This window comes from Sceloporus occidentalis, unplaced genomic scaffold (genome assembly GCF_023333645.1).
Source record: "Sceloporus occidentalis isolate IW3139 unplaced genomic scaffold, rSceOcc1.0.p SCAF_137, whole genome shotgun sequence".
Lineage (NCBI taxonomy): Eukaryota > Metazoa > Chordata > Lepidosauria > Squamata > Phrynosomatidae > Sceloporus > Sceloporus occidentalis.
The window spans coordinates 688,815-714,103 of NW_028317117.1; the positions used below are offsets into that span (position 1 = coordinate 688,815).

Sequence of the window (25,289 nt, forward strand, 5' to 3'; positions counted from 1 at the left end):
GGGAAGCTCAGGTCCTGTCGGTCTGATTCTCAATAAATTGCATAAAATATTTATCTGTTTCCAAGCCCTTACAGTATTCACGTAATTAACCTCTTGTATACGCCGACAGATCAGCGCTTTCCGTATTGCGAGATGTGGTTTAATTACATGATTATCAGAGATCTCTCTCGTGGCACTCTCGTCTGCTTTTCCCAACTGTGTTTCATATGTGACTGCCGTAATAAATTGATCCTAATTAAGCGAGTAAATAGGTTTACCTTGTAAATTTTATTTAAGGTATAATTTTATTAATTTTTCCATAAAGTGTGGTTTTGTAATATATATATATATATATATATATATATAGAGAGAGAGAGAGAGAGAGAGAGAGAAAATAAAGGCAAATAAATTGTAATTTTATTTAAATTGTAATTTTTTTGTTCTCTTGGCTGTTCTTACTGGAGTTTGATTTACATTGGGTGCCAGGATCATACTATTCTTTGCTTTGACATAAGACTTGATTGTGTCCCTGTTTACTTAATTTAGTATTAATTCAGTGTTCAGCAGGCTATAGGAAGAGAATTTGGGTTCAGGATAAGCGGAGGCCGGTGTCTTCTTCTATATTTATTTTCTATGGAAAGCTATACGGGACTCCTATGTTTACTGTCCAGCGAGAGGGGCAGCGATAAGACTCTCCGTTAGGAACCTGGGTTTTGATTCCAGAGATATCACACCACCTTCATGGGGTGCCCAAGGTCCTTTTGTTGCATGCAGGGGGTAATGATTTAGGACATATGCCTGTTCTGGAGCTTCTGAGCCGAATGAAGGCAGATTTTCATCAGTTTTGAGACATTTGAAGTGGACGGTGGCTCATCCATTAGTGCGTATCGAGAGGGCTCAGAAGCAGGTTAAGACAGCTATGGCTTGTATTGTGGCCGTTCAAGGAGGTTTGGTAGCGCCTCATCTGGATTTAGATGTAGTCCTTTAGTTACCCATCAATGGTGACTTCCCTTTAGGATCTCCATGATAATTTACCCCACTAGGTGCAAGCTGGTTCTGGCAACCATTAACATGGGGACCAAACAGAAAGTAGGGATCTCCAGTACAGGAAACAGCTTGTTTTGCCCTATTTTCCGTAACTCATACCTTCAACATTGTGAAATGGCCACCATTAAGTAAAAATAAATAAACTTTATGCTATAACCTTTTATTTATGTCACCACAATAGATATTTTGCATTTTGTTGGTTGTCTTTGTACGGACAGTATGGATCCTTCTAGCTTGAGGTCTCTTTATCCTGCCTTCTGCATGACCAGAAGAAGACCAGAAAGACGGTTTCAGAAGAACTCTAATGCTCAAATGATACTTCCTTACAATTTATTAAACATATGTTTCGTGTTCATGTTTTAGCCTACGTTAAATAAAATTTAATCAGGACTGGTCTTAGTATCAGGCGAGTCCGGCAGCTGCCCGGGGCGCCTGAATCAGGGTAACCCCAGAAAATCCCCCAATGGGTAGAAGTTGGTCTGGTGCATGACAGTTTGTGTAGGGGGTGAACAAAACACAACGTTGTCTACTTTGGCATTCTAAATGCATAAAAAAAAAGACATGACATGTTCATGTAGTGGACTTCTTGCCTGGGGCCGTGTTTTGGTGAAATGGATTCATCCCATGTTGGTATGGCCCACCTGATCTGATTGAGGAACCATATGAATGTTGGCTTGCTGACACGTGATTTAATAACAAGTTGCAATGACTTCATTAATCAGTTTAACTTTAAATAATTCTATGATAGTCACAATGCTTTCTGCTACATAAACGCATATAAAATATACATAAAATTCATAAATTCATCCATGATCAGGAATAATGTTGACTTGACCTTAGATGGCATTAACATCTATCCTTACAGGTTTGCAGAGCACATATCTCCTGATACAATCGCGGAACACGTCGTCTCTTATGCCATATATAAGCGGGCTTATAAACCTCGGCAGACACATGAAGAGAGAGAAGTTGAGTATGGGTAACATGATGAAATAGTTTCTCAAATACATCTCGGTGATGGGGTAAGTGAACGCTGTCATGCACAACAGGAGCTGGACGGCGTGAAGCATGACGGTTTTGCTAGCCTTCGAGGCGGAACTTTTACCGGAGTCAATCTTCAATGCAACCACCATGATTTTGACGTACGTGAACACGATTATAAGTCCGACCAGAGTGAAGGTCATGGCGTGGATGAAGGACCTTAATGTATTTTGCTCGGCGGTGTTTAATAATGAGGTCCGGGCGCAATGAACGTACGTTAGAAAAAAGTTGACGTTAACGGAGGAGGACAGCATTATGAAGTCAACGATATTAGGAATTAGGCCCACGAGCCATACCACCGCCACAGCGATTCCAGATTTCCGTCTGGTGCAGAATTCCGCGTGTCTTAGCGGGAAGCAGATGGCGACGTAGCGCTCCAGAGACATGACGGCCAGAATGTATGGCGTCACCTTGAAGGATGACGAGGAAGCTGTAACTATCACGTAGCAAATCGAGACAGGGAAGGAAACGGAATATATCGAAAACAGCAAGAGCGTTATGGCCGTGGTCAGGTAAATCAAATCGCTGATAAGCATGTGGGCGAAGAGGACGTAGCGGCCGTTCTCTTGGACGTGGGGCGTCGTGAAGTAGACCTTCAGTATGATGACGATAAGGTACAAGAAGCAGAGGAAGCAGATGAGATTTGGAGTCAGAATTGTCATCCTTAGAATTTCTAGGTTTAGTCCGGTTTGTGTAGAACCCTGCGTGATGTTGCTTTGGAGATTTGAGATATTCATGTATCTCATGAGAGATATGTATTACTATACAGCTCCTCCTGATATAGGTTTTTATCTGTGATAAAAAAGAAGGAGCATTAATACTACAAAGCGCATTTTTTTTAAGGATACACGTGAATATCTGGAAACTGGGATTGACCCGGAGTCTTCGGGTGAAGGGCTGCTTCCCTGGGTCTCTGGGTCACTCATCTCTTCCTCCAGATTAGCCGACCCATCCTAGTATAATGTATAAAGTCTTTGAAGGGGGGAATTATATGGGTTTAAATATACTTCCAGTCCAAATTCATGCAATACCGTTCACTTGTAGCATTTTATTTATAAAGCTCCAGGAGGTTCCGCAGCCCTATTTTAATGAGGGCGAATACAAATTAAGAATAACATTCCCAGTAACAATATATAATATTAATAATAACACAAGACATACCCGTATAGAAGGCCCTGTTCTCAAGACCTCTTACATATCCAAGCAGCATACAGGTAAAAAATCCCTGTTCTTGTCTGATTATACTGACTACAGGTTGCATTAAAAAATAAAAATAATAATAATATAAAAATAAAAAAAATATATAAAGTGTTTTAAGGTTAATGGTGCATTGCATGCATTGCTAATAATCCTTTTTAAGTTCAGGAGGACATAGCATGGATGCCTTGTAATGCAAGGGTTAATGCTAATAATCGCACATTTGCAGGAATTTTTTTGTATACAGTAATATAACCCCCATCATCCATTACTGCCCCTAAATTAACCCTAAAGACCCCATTAACCATAACTGCCCCTAAATTAACCCTAAAGACCCCATCAACCATAACTGCCCCTAAATTAACCCTAAAGACCCCATTTTACTGTGCGAACAGAGATCAAATGGGCGGCTCAGCCGGCGCTTTAGCAAGAGCAGCAGCAATTGAGCCAAATAGGGTCTACAGGCTACATCAGGGGACAGGAGGCTTCATGGCACGTGAACCCCAAAGTGCAAAGGGGGAAAAAAATAGCAAAATTCATCAAAATTCCATTTTCATCAGATTTTTTATGAATTTTTTCCCCCTTTTTACGCTTGGGGTTTCACGTGTGCATGTGCATGTGCTCCTATGGAGGAGCCTCCACTGGTATACAGTAATATAACCCCCCAGTGCTGTATACAGTAATATACCCCCCCAGCACTGTATACAGTAATATAACCCCCCAGCACTGTATACAGTAATATAACCCCAGCGCTGTATACAGTAATATAACCCCCCAGCGCTGTATACAGTAATATAACCCCAGCGCTGTATACAGTAATAACCCCCCAGCGCTGTATACAGTAATATAACCCCCAACACTGTATACAGTAATATAACCCCCAGCGCTGTATACAGTAATAACCCCCAGCACTGTATACAGTAATATAACCCCCAGCGCTGTATACAGTAATAACCCCCCAGCGCTGTATACAGTAATATAACCCCCAACACTGTATACAGTAATATAACCCCCCAGCATTGTATACAGTAATATAACCCCCAGCGCTGTATACAGTAATATAACCCCCCAGCACTGTATACAGTAATATAACCCCCAGCGCTGTATACAGTAATAACCCCCCAGCGCTGTATACAGTAATATAACCCCCAACACTGTATACAGTAATATAACCCCCCAGCGCTGTATACAGTAATATAACCCCCCAGCATTGTATACAGTAATAACCCCCCAGCGCTGTATACAGTAATATAACCCACCCCCGGTGCTGTATACAGTAATATAACCCCCCCGCGCTGTATACAGTAACATAACCCCCAGTGCTGTATACAGTAGTATAACCCCCAGCGCTGTGTACAGTAATATAAGCCCCAACGCTGTATACAGTAGTATAACCCCCAGCGCTGTGTACAGTAATATAAGCCCCAACGCTGTATACAGTAATATAACCCCCTAGCGCTGTATACAATGATATAACCCCCCGCTCTGTATACAGTAATATAACCCACCCCCGGTGCTGTATACAGTAATAACCCCGCAGTGCTGTATACAGTAATTACCCCCAGTGCTGTATACAGTAATGTTGGTTGGATTTGAAAAAAACATGGTTTTATCTCATTTTGTCTCAATAAACTTCCTTTTATCTGCAGACCTGGAGCCGCCGTTGCTGTCAGTCATGTGATATTTTGGGTGACTTTTCCTGATCAGACACCACACTGAGCTGATGCTTTATGGCAATGCTAATGAAGTCCGTTCCTACATAGACTTTCATTCCAGAGAGGGCTTTCAATTGCTTGAGGGACTCTTTTGGATTAAAATGCAATGCAATCCCACTGATTCAGCTCCTTTGTAAGCAATATAGCCGTGAAAAATTTTTGATAGGACTCCCCAAACTAAGCAATATATGGCCACATAGTGTGACAGAATCACCAATTTATGCTTTAGATAGGTGTTTCCAGAACGGTATTCTCTGGTTATGCACTGAATCCTTGTTTTATTTTACAGACTTTCATCAGCGTCAAGCTGTGTAAGTAAGACTGAGCCATTCTATTGTTTCCCACAGGCAGTATGATAAGGAGTCGAGGTGTTTAGTAGAGTGAGGCTGATATGCAGCTGCCTGAAAACATTATATTATGGGGCCGATAACTGATTTAAAAAAGAATATTTTTTGACCTGGTACTAGGAATAAATAGATGGCGAGAGATTCCCCTTTAAATCGTTAACTCCAAATTAAAGTCATACTTACAACCCAGGAGCCGTGAAGCAATGAATGCCTCGCACCAAGGTGTCCAGGTCTTCTGCTTTGTAATGCTTTCAGATGATCTTTGCGTTGACTCAAGCTATAGTATTTATAATCTAGTGGATCCCTTAAGAGTTCAGTGTCATTAACCCTGTGTGAGCCAGTCAGCACATACCGTGCCGTGGTTGTAATGTACTTCCACCCCATCTGGCATGAACACAGTCAAATCTGTATTAATTCACTTCTGTTCGCACCACTGGCTGATCTCCCCGATGAATACGACCTGTAATACATGCCCGGTTTCACAATACTTCACACATGGCCGCTCGCTCCTGAGTCTTAGAACCAAGTTGCTTCCCTTTCTCACTAAATTACATGTTTGATTGTAAAAAGTTTTTTTTAAAGGTACCCCAGAACTCAAATGCACATAATCCATATGATCCCCCCTCTATACTCACCATCAGCCAAATCCATCTCGGGGTCTCGTATTTGTTTAGTGGGGGTCTTTTTAGAGGCGTCAATAACTTACACATATTAGAGTAGTTACAGCTATAAAAACAAGAATCCTGCTCTGTTGTCGGTCTACTATGTACACATAGATCACTTCCTCTGAAATGAATAATTATTACAATTGTCCTAAGCGCCTATGGATATGTAGGTCAAATACCACTCCTCTGCCTAGAGAAAATAGAAACTGATCTGGAGACCGGGGGTGGTAGGGTTTCACCCTGAGCCTCCATGTAAAACCCGGAAAATTCCCAGGTAGGACCTAAAAAAGTCAACAGTGTGTGAACATAATTCCATTTTGGATACTATTAACCTGTATGTATATTTTCCTTATTTATCGCTGATGTACTTAGTGATTTGCTGTTCACGGTAGAATAATAGGGAGGTACAATAAGTACAGTCATATAATAAGTACAGGGGTCTGCAGGCATTATGATCAGGGTACAATATATATGAAAGTATTAGGGGTCTGCTGGAGCAGGTCTATCGAGGGATCTCCTGCTAACCGGCCCAAACAGTGGGCCCCTGGGCAACGCCTGTGACCACTTGTTCCTGTCTCCCCATGTCCATTCAAAATTCTTCAGAAAGGCCCCTTTCGGTTTCTAAAAAATATGAACTGGCGCAGGGAGACAGTAGCGCAACAAAGCCACATTACTTCACGTGACCCCACATTAAAAAACAAGGCTGCTTGCATAGTGCGTGAGTTATGCTGTACCGCTGTCAATGTCTGGCTCAGTATATAGTGATGGCAGTTATGCTGCACCACCATCAGTATCTGGCTCAGTGTAAAGTGAAGGCAGTTATTCTGTACCACTGTCAATGCCTGGCCTATTGTAAAGTGATGGCAGTTATGCTGTACCACTGTCATTGTCTTGTTCAGTGGAAAGTGATGGCAGTTATGCTGTACCACTGTCATTGTCTGCTTTAGTTTAAATTGATGGCAGTTATGCTGTACCACCGTCAATGTCTGGCTCAGTGTTAAGTGATGGCAATTATACTGTTCCACTGGCAATGTCTGACACAGTATACAGCGATGGCAGTTATGCTGTAGCACCTTCAGTGTCTGGCTCAGTGTATAGTAGTAGCAGTTATGTCATAGTAAATATGCATGCTTCTATTTTTTTCCAGATTTATTCCAGATTTATTTTCTGTATTTATATATTTATTATACTGTCAATGTCTGGCACGGTGGTACAGCATAACTCCTATCACTATATACTGTGGCAGACATTGACTGTACCACCACCGGCTCTGATCTCAGAATGGATAACACATATGATCAGGACCACTCAGAGCCACAGGTACTTGTAACTAAAAGTGGAGCAGTTTCGACAATCACACACGATACAGACTTGGAGGCTGAAGTGCCAGCTTTGGATGGAGACCAAGGAGACCAGGTCCCTCTAGAGTCTGCAGAAGCTGCTTGCAAAACATCCTGAACTGGAAGGGTAATACGCCCTCCCGAGAGACTTAAAGGTTATGTCATAGGATAAAGTATATTTAGCTTCATGTTTATAGTTTCTTTACTGTTCGGTAATGTATGTTTAAAAGGGGGGGGGTTGAAAATAGTTTGGGAGATGTGGTATACTGTTGTTTTAAGAAAGGACACTCTGGACTGTTTGTTGGGAACTGTTGGTTTCCAGTTTCAGTGTTATGTTTGCATCGGAGCTGAATAAAGAACTTCTCTGTGTAACTACCATCATGTAGTGCTGGCTCCTGCTCTCCATGTTAAACACTACACACTGAAAACACTACAACAACAAGGATCTGTTTTCATCCTCAAATACAGTGGTGGTGGTGAAACATGCTTTAGGTCTGCTGGGCTCTTGCTATTTTACTTCTAGGTCTTCCTTAAAATGTGAACCAACTAGACTCCTACAAACAGACCAAAAAACATTTTTGGGCCGTTCATTTTGGGACAACAAATTTTTGTTTTCGAGAAGCGGACCAAGAAAGAAGACAGAAGAACAAGACGGGGCAAGACAAGAAATGCAGAAAGGAGAAAGGGACACAGAAGCAGTAGGAGACATTGCGAGATGGTATGAGAGTGTAAGAGAAAGAGAAAAACGAGTGTTTGTGGAAAAAACGAAACGCAAATGAAAATTCAGAGCTCTCTGCTTCGTTTCATTGGGGGCTCTACTCCAGAAATTCATACAAATTAACAAAATTGGCAAATTTTGTTTAAATTAAAATGAATGCAAATCTGAACGCACGGTCTAGAACTAAATGTGTCATTTTGTGCATGCTACTTGTCCTTCACCAAGTTGATGAAAGTATCCCACACGCTCAAGTTCATTTTAGAGGGCATGGAAGGATTGGACAACCCCCCTCAAAAGTAGTTGGTAAGAGTTAGTTGGTCAACAGCATATCTGTCAACAAGTCAAATGGTTAGAGGTGCGCCTGGGGAAGGACTTTGCTACCCAACAATAGACAACTAAGTAAGGAATTTGGAAGAAGAATAAATAGTTAACTTGTATTTTTAAATAGACCCCATGATGGGAATATCATGCCTTAGACTCTTGTGAAGATAAAGCAGAACTGGACATTGTGTACATTGAGTCAACACTTATTTGTCATCTTTGACTTCTTCTGTATGTAAGCATAAGAAAAGAGATGAGCTCACTTGAAGAAACCAAAGTTGTTTACAATGCCAACAATATTTTGAGAAAGCAGCTTGTACTTTGTAAGTTAAAAGCTGCTTTTTCAGGTTGACTGGCAATGACGCATTGGAGACAAGGTTCAGGTCGCTCTGCACTGCTGCCTCAGTAAGGGGTACGGTAACCAGATTCCCTCTGCCATTTCTGAGCTGAAACGGGCCAAGGAGAGAGAGCATTGCTCTACAGAACCACAGAACCCAATCGCTTTTGAAGTTCCCGTAGTGTCTGGCAAACTGAAGATGGGTGAGTTTGTTTTTGGATGAGGCTAGAGGCTTTTTTTCTTGAAACCCTTCCAAACAACTTGTGGTGATGTAGGTGACGTCAGATTGTAGTTTTGGAGATTTTCTGACCAAGACGCAACTTCTGTATTCTTGGATATTTTATGGCCTCTTAAACCACCCTTGAGACAATATAGACAATCGTCTTCTTCCAGGTCGATTCATAATACTTCCAGTTGACTGGACCTTTTTTAATTATCGTCCTGATGATGGGAATGGGCATTTTCAATGCTTTTGCTATTTTCTTATAGCCACTTCGCAACCTTTTGCTGCACATCACAGCCACGTTCCGTGGTCTTACCCACTGTGATGAATAACTAAAGGAGTTTGGCCTATGTGTTACCTAATATTTATACCCCTGTGTAACAGGAACTCATGGTAGAACAATTTCCTGTTCCTAGTCACCCAGGTGTACTAAAAAAAATTTAAATTAGCAATTGGAATATACTTCAAAGATATTTTTCTCATATGAATTCATAGGGGTGCCCTATATATTTAAATTTAAGATTTTTTTGGATAAACCTGTACAGGTGTGTTGGAGGTCTTACCTATCGAGTCATAGAAATGTGTTTCTGCTGTAGGGATTAGCTTTATTTGTTGCCCCCCCTGTTGATTGTCATGAGGGCATGCGCATAATATTTAATAATAAATAATCTTAGTGATCGCTGTCTAAATTTCTATCTACGCATGAAAATGAAATGCAGTCACAAAAAGTACCGGTAAATAGAATCTTTCGTGAAAAGAAACAATCATTTTCGCGTTACAAAGTTGCTTTTATTAATCAGTCTGTAGGCGGAGTAGAATTTATCCTTACAGGTATACAGAAAAAATATCTCCTTATATACTCACGGAATACATTATCTCTTATCCCATATATCAGAGGGCTCAGAAACCGCGGCAGAAACATGAAGAGACAGAAGTTGATCACCGGTATCAATAAAGTGTACTGTAGGAGATACATCTCCGTGATGGGGTAAGCAAACGCCGTCATGCACAGCAGGAGCTGGACGGCGTGAAGCATGACGGTTTTACCGGCCTTGGAGGCAGAACCTTTCCCTGAGTCGATCTTCAACGCAATCACCATGATCCTCACGTAGGTGAACACAATTACCAGTCCCACCATGGAAAAGGTCATGGCGTGACCGAAGGACCTTAGAAAGCTCTGCGCTGGGGTATTTAGAAACGATGCCCGGCTGCACAGCACGTAATGCGAGAAATAGCCGGTCTTAACCACAGAGGCCAGAATAATGATATCGGCGATATGAGGGATCAGCCCCACGGTCCATATGATCATAATAGCGATACCCGATTTCCGACTGGTGCAGAACTCCGCGTGCCTCAGCGGGAAGCAGATGGCAACGTAGCGCTCCAAAGACATGACTGCTAAGTTATATGGCGTCACCTTGAAAGATACTGAAGATGCCGTAACTAGCAAATAGCAAATGGAAATAGGGAAGAAAACGTCGTATAGAGAGGAGACCAACAGGACCATAGCCAGCGTCAGGTACATCGAATCGTTGATAAGCATGTGGACAAAGAGTACATAGCGACCGTTCTCTTGGACATGGGGGGTAGTGAAGAAGACTTTCAGTATGACGATGATAACGTAAAAGAAGCAGAGGAAGCAAATCAGCGTCGGGGTCAAAATGGTTATCCAGACTAGTTTGATATTCAGGGTGTTTAGGTTAGAAGCCGGGCGCGTGACGTTGTTTTGGAAATTAGTTAAATTCACCATTACTGGATAGCAGTTGGTAATGATATAATTTTCCGCCTGTAATAAAAAAAAAATATATAATATTATTTAAACATATGGAGAAACCCCCGTCTTGGCTAATAACATGCTGGACAGACCGGGTGTGATGACGGAGCTTGTAGAAAGACCGTAAGGTAACACAGAAAGGATACAGTCAAGGTGTAAATGTAACCCGGAGACCTGTTCGTTTAGACCCCCATTGGCTATGAGTGGAAGTGCAGTTAAAATGCACAATGTGCACTTGGATATCGGCCCAGTCTTGAAATCTGCGCAATCAAGGAGCGATTGCCCTCCTGCCTCCCCTATGACATTAATACGACGAGGTCATAATAAAAAAAATAGGAAGGTCAAAGGCTTGGATGGAATGTAATGCAGAGAGGGTGGTAGATAAGGGGAATAGTCTCCCAGCAGAAATGGTAGAGGGTAATACAGTGAGGGTATTAAACATGCGTGGGATAGACATACGGCTCCTGAATCTAAGACGAGACCAACGACTGATTAGGGTTTGAGTCGTTACAGCAGGAGAAACGGACAGACTAGATGTGGGCCAAATTGGGCCGACCTGCCGGCAGATTCTATGTGCCATATAAACATAACTTAAAGACATCATCTTTATCTCTGTAAATGTCACTGATGTGATCTTAAAGGTATTAGTCAATAAAATAAATTGGCCGGAGAGGATTTTTATAATAATCTGTAGCGAATACTGTTCATAATATGATATATATATAATTTATCTTAAGTCTTTCAGAGTTTCAGGAAGTTATCCCAGGGACAGAAGCCTCAACCACGGCACTTAAACTTTTTAAGAACTATTAAAAATGCCTGTCGTTAAAATGACGTGGTGCTGGTCCTATGTCCCCGATACTTCGGTACCGATACAAACACCACGGACCGCGCTTTGCATTAATCACATGACTGTTGTAGCTTCGATTCTCCGGGCTAGGCTTAACTCCCCATTAAAAACCCCCCAATAACGACACCGCACACCATAAATATGGATGAGAAAAGGCCACAGCCAATTTTATTTATTAGAGTCATTGTCACGCCAAAACCTGAAACATAGGTGCGTTAACAAGGACAATGACTCAAAACACCAACATGTAAATATATACAATAAACACCCAAGCTTGCCAAGCAATCCAGGTACCATAACCAAATGCCACTTAAGGAAGGGACATACCGAGATGCCCCCACCCTGACCTGAGGTTCCCAGCACTGACAGCCAAGAACCTCCCACCAGACGTTACCAACCATTCACTTACCACCACATTAACCCCCTGGATACCTGGCAAGCTGCCGCCCCACAGACTGTGACAAACGACACAAACCTTCAAACAAAACAAAAAGGGAGGGAGGGTGGGACGCGCAACCAGGTAAGCTAACCACAAAAAATGGTTCCTGAGCCCGGGAAAGCAGCCACTTATATAATCTACCCCCAACTCCACCCCCGAAATTCCCGCCAAAAAGCCTACCCCTCCTCCGCACAACAGTCAAGGCCCACTATAGCCCATGCTGGCCCCCCCGTGGGCATCAATATCACACATGAACTGCAACATGTGGAGGGACCGGTCACCGGTCAGCGACCGATCAGCAGAGGTGAGAGCAGGGCAGGGTCTAATCAAACCGCAGCAACCGGTACCATCGGACATTATCTATAAACCGTACCCAGCGTGACTGACAATTACCACGCAGACAAGGAGTTATATATATATCTATATATATATAAAGAGAGAGGGGGGGGTGCTAATTATTATGCAATACAATTATTATTATTATTATCTTTTTATCATTTATTATCTTTTTTATTTATGATTATTATTATATTTTATTTGTATAGTGCCAACAATTCTCGCAGCACGTCTTACAGTCCATACATTCTGAACGTCTGACTAATTTAGAACCGACAGACTAAGATGATCTGATTAGGTAAAGAGGCCCGTCTTGGCTCGCAGGTTTACAATCTAGAGGGAATGAGGTGTTGAAAGACAGAAGGTATCCTGTGACCTGCAGTTTACTTTCTCTGCTGCTTCAAAAGGATGTTTTTTTTCCCCATTTAACAGAATCCTCACCGCTCTCCGTAACCCTTTCACTCCCTCTAAAGCACTCTAGAAATATAGAAAAATAGAATGTGCCGGCGGATCCTGCATAATCTGCAGATTTTTTTCCTGCTGTAAAGACTCAAACCTTAATCAGTCGTCGGTCTCGTCTTAGATTCAGGAGCCGTATGTCTATCCCATGCATGTTTACATCCCCTCACTGTATTACCCTCTACTACTTCTGCTGGGAGACTGTTTCATGTATCCACCACCCTCTCAATAAAGCTAAACTTTCTCACAAGTGGTCTAATAAATCTACAAAATGTAAAATATATGAATGATGTATCACTATGGGTTATACTTAAGCTCTAAGTGAAAAACAGTCTAGAAACAAATACATGCGATTTGCCCATCTTTAGCAATTTGCCCGGTAAATTACCCCTACTTACCACAGAGGAGTCTTCCAGGACTCAATGCCCACCACTGATGTCTTTAGATGTCGAATAATCCCAACTCAAACTACAGTATTTATCGTCTCCTGACTCTCTGAAGAATCAGCGTTTTTAACCCTGTGTGGCCCAGGCTGCCCGTCTGCACACAGCTCTGTAAAAAATGCTTCCATACCCAGCTGGCAATGGCAGAGTTGCGTTTCTGCTTAATGGCTTTTCCCTGATGATACAGACAGGAGCACTCTGGGGGTTTCACGGTGTTTCGGATGTTCTTTTTATTATTTCAAACAATACGCTTCTGTGCGGCCAAAAAAAATAAAAACACAACAACACAGAGTATCAGAGCTGGTGGTTTTACTGGGTCAGATTAAAAGCCTGTACATTACTTTTCAAGAACAACCTGGCATGTGAAGCACATCAATATCTTTGACTGATTCACTTCAGCATCCATTAGACCAGGGGTTCTCAAACTGCGGCCCTCCAGCTGCTGCAGGACTACATCTCCCATAATGCTCCTTCAGCTAAGGGGCTGGCTGAGGAGTATGGGAGATGTAGTCCTGCAGCAGCTGGAGGGCCGCAGTTTGAGAACCCCTGCATTAGACATTAGTGACTTATGGAACATCAGTAGGATATAGCCATACCTGAGAACTTCTGGGCTCCGGCTACCTGGAGACTTCCCTTGCGGGACGCGGTCAGGACTGCCCACAGGCAGTCCCTTAATGTCGGGGGCGGTCCCGCTGACATCGGGGGCGGTCCAGCTGACTGCAGCAGCAGGAAACACCCACTTTTAAAGGGAAAAAGCACAGTTCGGTAAAAAAGGGTAAAAAATGCAATTCAACTTCCTATATATTCCATGATCAGAGTTACTATCACTATTGGGGTTTGTTTTATCAATTTTTAGAGTTTTAAGAATATATTAAAGAGATTTTTCCAAAGAATCATCAGATGGGCTTGATATTTCTACTTTATTTGTGAGTGGTGCTTACACCTCCACACATTCATTGTTTTACTTAACTATATTACGTTATTTTACTTTTTTTCCCTTCCATGTCATTGCGCCCCCAACTTTGGATCTATTCAGAAGATTTTTTTAAAAGGAACATCATGTGGCCAGAGGAGCAGCGCAGCTTAGCGGAGCAGGCCTCGACAGAGCTAGGAGGAGGGCTTGTGTTATGTCACTAGGTCTGGGGTTGGTTACAGGGTTCAGTAGGTGGGGTCTTTCTGGTGCTATAAATGGGCGGACATTTTAGATAACGGTCACTTTTAATTTGAGCCACTTACCTGCTTTTGTCCCACCCTCCCTCCCTAATTTTAGTTTTTTGTCTTCTGGCTTCACTTTGTTACAGCGGCGGTGCCGGTTTGGTTAGGCGGGGTAGAATTGGGATGTTTCAGTTAATTTTGGTTGATTGGTTGGTGTTGTTGGTTGGTATGGTAGGTTTCGAGCTGGTCTGTGGCTCAGAACCTGGGGGTGTAGGGGTGTCACGGTATGCCCCTACTGTTGGTTTGGTAAGGTATTGTACCTTAAAGGTATGGTGATGTTTATTGTTAGATCTGTTATCTTGGGGGTCATTGTCTATGTGTTTTGACATGTGGGAATGTGTAATGGGTTTACATTGTTTTCATGTTTGGACAATGACTTATTGTTATGTTTTGATATGTATATATCATATATATATTTTATATTTAATTCTGTGGTTATAATAAAGCTGTGGACAATATTTTTCCAACATATATGGTGTGGTCTCAATTATTGGGTTAATGTTTGGGTTTTTTTTATCGGTTCCTTTAGCCCTAACTGGACGATGCGCCTGTCATGAAGCTTTATTACCGTATTTGCTCGATTATAAGACGACCCTGATTATAAGACGACCCCCCAAAATCTGAATATTAACTTAGGAAAAAAAGAAAAAGCCTGAATATAAGACGACCCTAAAGGAAAAAAGTTTTACCAGTAAATGTTAATTCATGTAAACTATTTTTTTAAATAAAAGCTATGATTGAGAAAAATATTTTTTTTGTTTTTATTTCCTTGTATTTTCCAACCTGTCCCCCAGTTACGCACATCTGCCCCCAGGCTTGCCACACCAATATGGCACTGTGGCCCATGATATGCCTTTTAACCCTCTATATGCCACTGTGCCCCATGGTATGCCTTTTGACCCCCTATGTGCCACTCTGCCTCCAGAAATGCCTTATACCCCTATATCCCATTCTGGCATTTAGGGGGTTAAAATGCATATTATGGGGCAGAGTGGCATATAGGGAGGTATAAGGCATTCCAGGAGGCAGTGGCATTAAGGGAGTTAAAAGGCATTGTATAGAGCACTCTATAAGGCATTTCAGGAGGCAGAGTGCTCTATTAAATGCCCCCTTAACGCCACTCTGCTTCCTGAAATGCCTTATAACTCCCTATATGCCACTCTGCCCCATAATATGCCTTTTAACCCCCTAAGTGCCAGAGTGGCATATAGGGGTATAAGGCATTCCAGAAATGCCCTATGTCCCCCATTTAACACACACACGCACACACACTTACCGGTGCTTCCAAATTCCTGCTGTATTGCCGGGGCAGCGGGTTGACGTCTCCTTCCGCTGCAGCCGGAAGGAGGTGGAGTTGGCAGCGGGGGGTTGTCTGTGTCCGTCGCGGATACCTTTCCCGGCTGTCAGAGATCAGAGTTTCAGCACCTGTGCGGGGAACTCTGATTTCTGACAGTCGGGGAAGGTATCCGCGACGGACGCAGACAACCCCCGCTGCTAGCCACACCTCCTTCCGGCTGCAGCGGACGTTGTCTACGCGGATCGCGTAGACGTCAACCCGCTGCCCCGGCAATACAGCAGGAAGCACCGGTAAGTAAGTGTGGGGGGGGGGGACAGGAGGATCCAGGTCCCCTGCAGCGGTGCGGGGGATCTGGATCTTAGTCTCATAATCAGACCTCTATTTGAGGTCTGATTAGAAGACGACCCCGATTAGAAGACGAGGGGTATTTTTCAGAGCATTTGCTCTGAAAAAAACCTCGTCTTATAATCGAGCAAATACGGTATATCTTGCAGATCAGGGAAGAGTTGCAGTTTTGTTAATGAAGGCAATTTTTTTTCCTACCTCTCTGCCTGCTGTCTTTCGTGGGTGTTGTGGTTGTGGCCTGATTCTAACTTTAAATTATTTAATTAAGGTAATCAGGGAACCTTAATAACAACAATAAAATTTATTTAATCTATATACACTCTGTATCTTGATATACAAATGGTATATAATATGAGGTATTCCAGTCGATCATATGGTGAGAAATACTTAAATACTGTGGTGAATGGTAATTATACTTTAATGATCAGCAGAATTAAAATCACACACCAGTCTTAACAGATTGCAATAACATAACAATAATACTTAGCTTCGGTAGATGGTCAGCTTACAGAGATGATGAAGAAACCCAGCAAAACAATATCAAGTGGAACTCCGTTGGTCATAATGACTGCTTGATGCAACGTGGGAAGGATTCCGGTCTATAACCCAGGGCGCTTACAAACAGGTTGAAGCCCTCTGGATCCAGGCACCGTCAAGCCCTGGATTGAAGTTCCTCTAGCACATGGTGTATGGTTCTTTTTAAGGTGTTTTTTACTATAGTATTGATAGGTTGCTATGTAAATAGCAACCGTATCAATGGTAAACTAGTAACAGTTTTTTCGGTTGAAAGGTGCACAATATTTCGGTTGTAACCATGCACACCGGAATCACTAACACATCCTATACCTACACACATGTGAATAAATACACAATATGTGCCTCTGCCTAAATGTAACTAAGCAACACCAATCACACAAGAACTGGCTGTTATCGCCTCAGGCTAGGATAGCTTGTATAGCAACTTTGTTGTTGTTGTTGGTGGGATCCTAGGACAACTATTGACCAGTAGGTCAATAGTTCAGCCTTTATATTAAATTAATTCTGCTGTCATTCTGCTGTCTATGACGTAAATCACAAATTAGGAAAATCATTTTCATAACAGTGGGCTAGCTGCAAATTTCCAAAGGATTAAGCTTTATGGACTTATGACGTATATCACTCATAAGTAATATACCTATATCCACAGGGGCGTAACTAGACGCCTCAGGGCCCGGGTGCGAGAATCTGTTAAGGGCCCCCCACCCCCTCACCCCCCCAAAAAAAACATGATTTTTACCCAACAATTTTTTTTCAACTAATTCAACAAATTCAAATTACATATTGAATCATATCTGTAAAAAAATCTAAGAAAAAGGGGCGCATGTACAAAGGGCATAATCCAGGGGTGTCCAAGTTTTTTCTGCAGTGGGCCACTTCATCAGAATTGTATACGTGCGCGGGCCGCACTCATTTTTCACTGTGACAAAAAATATGGCCTTTAATAAAATATGCAGATTAAAATAAAGTAAAATGACACAAAACCTTTACTCTTCCTCTCACTGATTTCTGGGCCTTGAAAGTTTTGCGACTACAAATTCAGGATTCCCTAGATTTATTCTAGGGATGAACTAAAATGAAAATTCTGGACCAAAACATTCAGGGTTCACTTAGCCAAAACCGAAAATGACCTCCACCTTTAAAAATAATAAAAGTAGGTAACACACAATTGGACAAAATTAGCAATATGACTTGGCATGATAGGAGTGTGATTGCTGTTAGCAATCACACTCCTATCATACCCAGGCAACCAGTAAATGCTGGTACCTAGGCATGATGGGACTGTGCTCGCTGTGATTGCTGTTAGCAATCACACTCCTATCATGCCAAGTCAGCCAGTACATGCTGGTACAGGGTGGCTGTAAGTGCAGACCCCATACTGCTGGCAGCATCACTACACAAGGGGGGCAGCTGGCCAGGTTTCAGCATGTACTGGCTGACTTGGCATGATAGGAGTGTGATTGCTAACAGCAATCACAGTCCCATCATGCCTAGGTTCCAGCACTTACACATCCATGCTATCACACACACACACACACACACACACACACTCATTTATTCATATAATCATTCATTCACAGATTCATTCCCTCAATCACACACACTCATTCAAACACCCTCCCCACCCCCTTACCGGGACGTACTAAACAGCATATTGGGGATGATGGGATGATGGGATGATGGGATGATTGGCTGCAATGTTCAGCACTATCAATAGGTGTCAGTATACTTTTTACACTCATGGTAAATCAAAGTATGTTCTTTTTGGTAGTTCTTGATACTAAGTTGCAACGAATACATTGCAAAAAGAAGCTGCAAATGTTTAACTGTTTACTTGCTGAAATATATACAGTTTTATAACGAAATCATGGTAAATTATATAGAAATAATAGAAACATTTTAAGTAATCAACATATTGATATAATATGGTACATGTATGTGCAAACACCATATTTTACCTGTTTTGATTGGCACAATATGGAAATATATATTATTATTATTTTTATATGGGGATTATGGGTGGAATATTGTAGTTTCACATGCTAAGGAACACATTTAACCCATTTCAGATAAGAATATGGGTATACTCTTTTTTTTACATGGGGATTATAGGTGGAATATTATATTTACACATGCTAAGGAACATATTTGACCTGTTTTTGATAAGAATATGGCTATAAATATTTTTTTACATGGGGATTATGGGTGGAATATTATAGTTACACATGCTAAGGAACATATTTGACCCATTTCTCATAAAACTATGGGTATTTTATTATTTTTACATGGGGATTATGGGTTGAATATCATGGTTACAGATGCCAAGGAACAAATTTGACCTTTTTCTGAAAGGAATATGGGAGTATTATTATTTTTATATGGGGATTATGGGTGGAATATTATAGTTACGCATGCTAAGGAACATATTTGACCCATTTCTGATAAGAATATGGGTATACTCATTTTTTTACATGGGGATTATGGGTGGAATATTATAGTTACACATGCTAAGGAACATATTTGACCTGTTTTTGATAAGAATATGGCTATAAATATTTTTTTACATGGGGAATATGGGTGGAATATTATAGTTTCACATGCCAAGGAACACATTTGACCCATTTCTGATAAAAATATGGGTGTACTCATTTTTTTACATGGGGATAATGGGTGGAATATTATAGTTACACATGCTAAGGAACACATTTGACCTGCTTCTGATAAGAATATGGGAATTTTATGATTTTTACATGGGGATTGTGGGTGGAATATTATAGTTACACATCCTAAGGAACACATTTGACCTGTTTCTGATAAGAATATGGCTATAAATAATTTTTATATATGGGGATTATGGATGGAATAGTATGGTTACACATGTTTAATACCTTATTTAACAAGTTTCTGTTAAGAATATGGCTATAATTATTTTCTACATGGGGATTTTGGGCGCAATATCAAGGTTACACATGCCATGAAACATAATTGACCTGTTTCTGATAAGAATATGGGTAAAATTATTTTTCTACATGGGGATTATGGGTGGAATATTATGGTTACACATGGCTAGTAATGTATTTCACTTGTTTCTGGTAAGAAAATGGGTATGATTAATTTTTTTCATAGATATTATGGATACTATGATATGATTGCATGTGCCATGTAACATATTTGATCTATTTCTGTTAAGAAAATGGTTATAAATGTTTTTCTACATGGGGATTATGGGTGAAATGTCATGGTTACACACCCTTAGTAACATATTCGGCCCATTTCTGATAAAAATGTTGGTATATTTTTTCTACATAGGGATTATGGGAGGAATAGAATGATCAAAGGGACACATTTGACCTGTTTCTGATAGGAATATAGTTATAGATATTTTTTACATGGGGATTATGGGTGGAATATCATGGTTACACGTGCCCAGTAACATATTTGATGTGTTTCTTTTAAGTAAACGGGTATAATTATTTTTATATAAGGGGATTATGCGTAGAATATCATGGTTACACATGCTAACTCTAATATCTGGACTTTTTCTGATAAGAATATGGCTATCATGTTTCAACATGGGGATTATGGGTGCAATATCATGGTTACACATGGTAAGGAACACATTCAGTGGCGTCATATTTAGGGGGGGCACATGGGGGGCCAGGGACCAAAGTAGGGGGGCCAATTATAAAACGGTACATATACACTATATATATATATATATATATATATATATATACACACACACACACGTTAGACGTGCATTTTTAACTACATAATATGCACTTATCTCTTTGAAGTAAAGACTGTGATTAAAATATGATTTCAAAATAACAGCTAAAGTGACAGTTATTTTTCATTCTTTAATATTAGCCCCTGCTGACAATATATATAAATATTAGACCCTGCTGCAGATATATAGAAATATTACACCCTGCTTCCGATATATATTAATATTAACCCCTGCTGCGGATATATATTAATATTAGCCCCTGCTGCGGATACATACTTATATTATACCCTGCTGCCGATATACATAGAAATTATACCCTGCTGCCAACATATATTAATATTAGCCCCTACTGCCGATATATAGTATTAGTCCCTGCAGCCAATATATATAAATATTAGCCCCTGCAGCCAATATTTATTGATAATAGGCCCTGCAGCCAATATATATTAATATTAGCCCCTGCTGCCGATATATATAAACATTAGTCCCAGCTTCCGATATATATTAATATTAGCCCCTGCAGCCAATATATATTAATATTAGACCCTGCTGCCAATATATTTGCCACACTGACTGCAGATCAGGGGAAGACAGTGAGAGTCAGTGCAGTGTTCCCTCCTTCTGACTGCACCGTGACATTGAGAGGTCCTCTCCCCTGTAATCATCCCAAGTCCCTTTGTCCCCTCATTCACTAAACCATAGCGCTCTTTTACTTACACCCTGTAGTTCAGGTATAGATCAAATAAACAACACATGGAAACAGCACATGCAACTGAATGAGATTAAAAAAAAACTTGTATTTGCAGGTATACATAAATAATGTATGGAAACATAGCATTGCAGGTATAAACCAACAGAACACACAAACCCAGCATTGCAGGTATATATCAACTGGAAATCACATGTACACTCAGCACTGAAGGTTTAGATCAAATAATCAACACATGGAAACAGCACTCCAGGTATTGATCAACTGAATAAGACATGCAAATCCTATATTTGCAGGTAAACATTAATAATGTATGGAAATATAGCCGATACAGATGAACAGAATGACACAAAACCCAGCTTTGCAGATATAAATCAATTGGAAATTACATATAAACTCTGCATTAAAGGTATAGATAAAACCCCCTAAATTACAGGCATAGATCACTGGTCACACACCCCAAAGCCAGCCCTGGTGTCCACACTGCCCACATAGAACCTGACCAGCACCCAAATTACACATTATGTCAACTTTGTCCCCAAACAGCTGAACGTACGCCGTTTTTGTCCCATAAAGACCTCTCCCTCCCAATCTATCCTATCTACCCCCTCTCCCTCCCAATCTATCCTATCTACCCCCTCTCCCTCCCAATCTATCCTATCTACCCCCTCTCCCTCCAAATCTATCCTATCTACCCCCTCTCCCTCCCTATCTACCACATCTGCCTCTCTATCTACCACATCTGCCTCCCAATCTATCCTATGTACCCCCCTCTCCCTCCCAATCTATCCTATCTACCCCCCCTCCCAATCAATCCTAACTATCCCCTCTCCCTCCCAATGTATCCCATCCACCCCCATCTCCCTCCCAATCTACCCCCTCTCCCTCCCAATCTATCCTATCTACCCCCTCTCCCTCCCAATCTATCCTTATCTACCCCTTCTCACTTCCTATCTACCTCTTCTGACTCTCTAACCCCCTCCTAACTTTCTAACCCCCCCTTTGAAGTTCACTTACCTTGGGCTTGTCCAGCGGTGAAATCGCGAAGTCTCTGTATCCCTGGTTCTGCCGGCTTCACTGCTGGGCGCCGGATATGACGACATATACCAGCGCTCGGCTTGAAATGCCGGCACTGCGAACCAGGAAGAGGCCTCGCGGTCGCGGAGAAGAGTGAGAGGCGCCGAACGGTTGCTGAGAACTTATTCCTCAGCAACCGCTCGGCGCCTCTCACTCTCTCCTCCGGGTCTATTAAAAAAAAAAAAAAAGACGCCGTTTCAATTGGGGGGGCACATCGGGGGGCACAGCATGATGTAGGGGGGGCCATGGCCCCCTCTGGCCCCCCCCCTGCCGACGCCACTGAACACATTGGACCTTTTTCTGGGTGAAATATGGCTATAATTAATATTTTTCATTGGGAATAATGGTGGAATAGCATAGTTGCACTATGATGTTTTGATATATTTTTTATTGTAATTGGCCATTCAGCCATCACTTCTAAAGAGGATTGTTTATTCCTTTTCTTATGCCGGTAAATATATAGTGTCCGAGGTGTGGCATAGTGCACCATTTCCACCAGTTTCATTAATTACCGAATTAAGATGGAATCGTTGTCCATAATGTATTTTTATATGGCCAACACTTTGCAAAAGTTCTTGTTATTTATTATTCTAAGCATTTTCATTTGTACCCTGCTGCCTGCTGACTACCACGCTTGGCTACCCTGCCCTGTGTGGCTGAGTACCTTGCACAGCTACCCTGCCTCTTGAATAGAAAATACACTGTCTATATAAGGACTGAATCACATTATAAAAATATTTATGTTTGTGTTCAGTGGTCAAAATTCATTAAAAAAACCCAAAACTAATTCATCAAAAAACACCAAACTTTTCAGTTTCCGCTTGTTCAAAGTGAAGTTATTCATTTTTAAATAGTAATAGCTAAATCGCCTTATAAGAATATTCGTAAAAAAAACAAAAAAAACCCAGTAGCTAAATCATCAAAATTGATCGGCCAGCAAAGAGTTGCAATGAGCACAGATTATACTAGACTTGGGCACCAGGGGGCTCTTCGTGTTCGTCTTCGTGCTCGTCTTCGGGGGGGAAAAAACCTTCGTATTCCGCGAATATTCGCCCGTTCCTGTCTTCTCTTCGGGCGAATATTCGCGGACATTCTTCGTGCTCGTTTAATCTTCGTTTCCTTCCCGGTTGCCTTGCAGGGGTTAATACGGGGTTAACAACACGTCGGAGCAGCAGCAGCTGCCGTGAAGGAACGTGTGTGCAACTCTATTGGTCGTTTCGGCAGGGGGCTGGTCTGGCATCAACTAGTGAATTGCAGAACGCACTTCATTCGTTGATGGCAGGCCAGCCCCCTGCCGAAACGACCAATAGAGTTGCACACACGTACTGAGGTGTACTGTACACAAAATGACCTAGAGACAAATGCTCCAAGGAACTTGGCCTCCGTTTATCATACACAGTCACACATCCATAGATGTTTAATAAAAGAATAGGGATTATTTTACATTTTTAAATTGATTTTGGACCACTTGTAATACATGCCTAACATTTGCTACCTATTTACAATGGCATACTTTGCAACAACCCAACTTTTACTGGACAGGACTGGAAAAAAGCAGGACTGTCCACCAAAATCTTGGGTGTGTTGGCAGGCATGCGGATGGAAAAATGTTGGACAAGAACTAAAAAATAGCTTAGGGTTAATGTACGGTTATGTTTAAGATTAGTAGCAGTGCACTGGTTTGGTTAAAGATGTATTATGTCTAAATAATAATTTAATTTTAATGGGTTTTAAAAAAAAATTAGGGGTTTATTTAAATGTATTTTAAAGTTAGATTTATTATTTAGTACTTTATTATATTTATTTAATGTTTATACTAGTGCTACCTACCGAGCTATAACTACCAACGTGTATTTGCATACCTAGTTTAGCTAAATTAGATGGGACAGGACTGGAAAAAAGCAGGACTGTCCCTGAAAAAGTTGGGTCTGTTGGCAGGTATGTGGATGGAAAAATGTTATAGTATGAAGTGTGAGTTATAGCGTTAATGCTAGTGAGTGTAGAAATGAAGGCCAGGACAAATAACAAGAGGAAAGGTCCTTGTGATTTTTGCATTGTACGTGTATGTGTTATGTGTGTTATGTGTGTTGTCACTTGTCACTGTGTTATATGTGTTATGTGTGTGTTATGTTTGGTTGGTTGTGTATCAGAAGGAAAATAATGAAATGGAAATGGAAAAGGAAATGGGAAAGGCGAATGAGTGGGCAATTGGCGACCCGCTCACCTGTTTCACCCCAGAGCAAAGCATCCAAACACTGTCAGTCCTAGACGTTTGGCAGCGGACTTCCAGAGCTCAGACACAAGGCCCTAGCGTAAGCTGGCCACTCCGGCGGAGGTAGCAGGCGTTGCCACACCGCAAACAGACGCAGCCAGAGGGGAGAAACTGCCCTTACCACTAGGGACATTTTGGGCATGACTCTAGCCAGGAAGCGAACTGGCAGAGAAGAGATGCTGGCACCACCACCAGCAGCAGCAGCAGCAGCAGCAGCAGAATTGGGAAAGGCGAATGAGTGGGCAATTGGCGACCCACTCACCTGTTTCACCCCAGGGCAAAGCACCCAAACACTGTCAGTCCTAGACGTTTGGCAGCAGACTTCCAGAGCTCAGACACTAGGCCCTAGCGTAAGCTGGCCACTCCGGCGGAGGTAGCAGGCGTTGCCACACCGCAAACAGACGCAGCCAGGGGGGAGAAACTGCCCTTACCATTAGGGACATTTAAGGCATGACACTAGCCAGGAAGCGAACTGGCAGAGAAGAGACGCTGGCACCACCACCAGCAGCAGCAGCAGAATTGGGTAAGGCGAATGAGTGGGCAATTGGCGACCCGCTCACCTGTTCCACCCCAGAGCAAAGCATCCAAACACTGTCAGTCCTAGACGTTTGGCAGCAGACTTCCAGAGCTCAGACACTAGGCCCTAGCGTAAGCTGGCTACATTGGCGGAGGTAGCAGGCGTTGCCACACCGCAGCAAGTGCAACCAGGGGGGGAGAAACTACCCTCTCCATTAGGGACATTTAAGGCATGACACTAGCCAGGAAGCGAACTGGCAGAGAAGAGACGCTGGCACCACCAGCAGCAGCAGAATTGGAAAAGGCGAATGAGTGGGCAATTGACGACCCGCTCACCTGTTTCACCCCAGGGCAAAGCAT

General features: G+C 41.9%; 1 protein-coding gene across 1 annotated transcript; it reads right to left on the reverse strand.

The window, feature by feature from the left end:
- Positions 1-1,862: 1,862 nt before the first annotated feature.
- On the reverse strand, positions 1,863-2,729 carry LOC149281192 (odorant receptor 131-2-like). The gene has a single exon (XM_089499543.1). It carries the CDS (start codon positions 2,727-2,729, stop codon positions 1,863-1,865), a length of 867 nt encoding a protein of 288 aa, XP_089355669.1.
- Between the last annotated feature and the right edge of the window lie 22,560 nt (positions 2,730-25,289).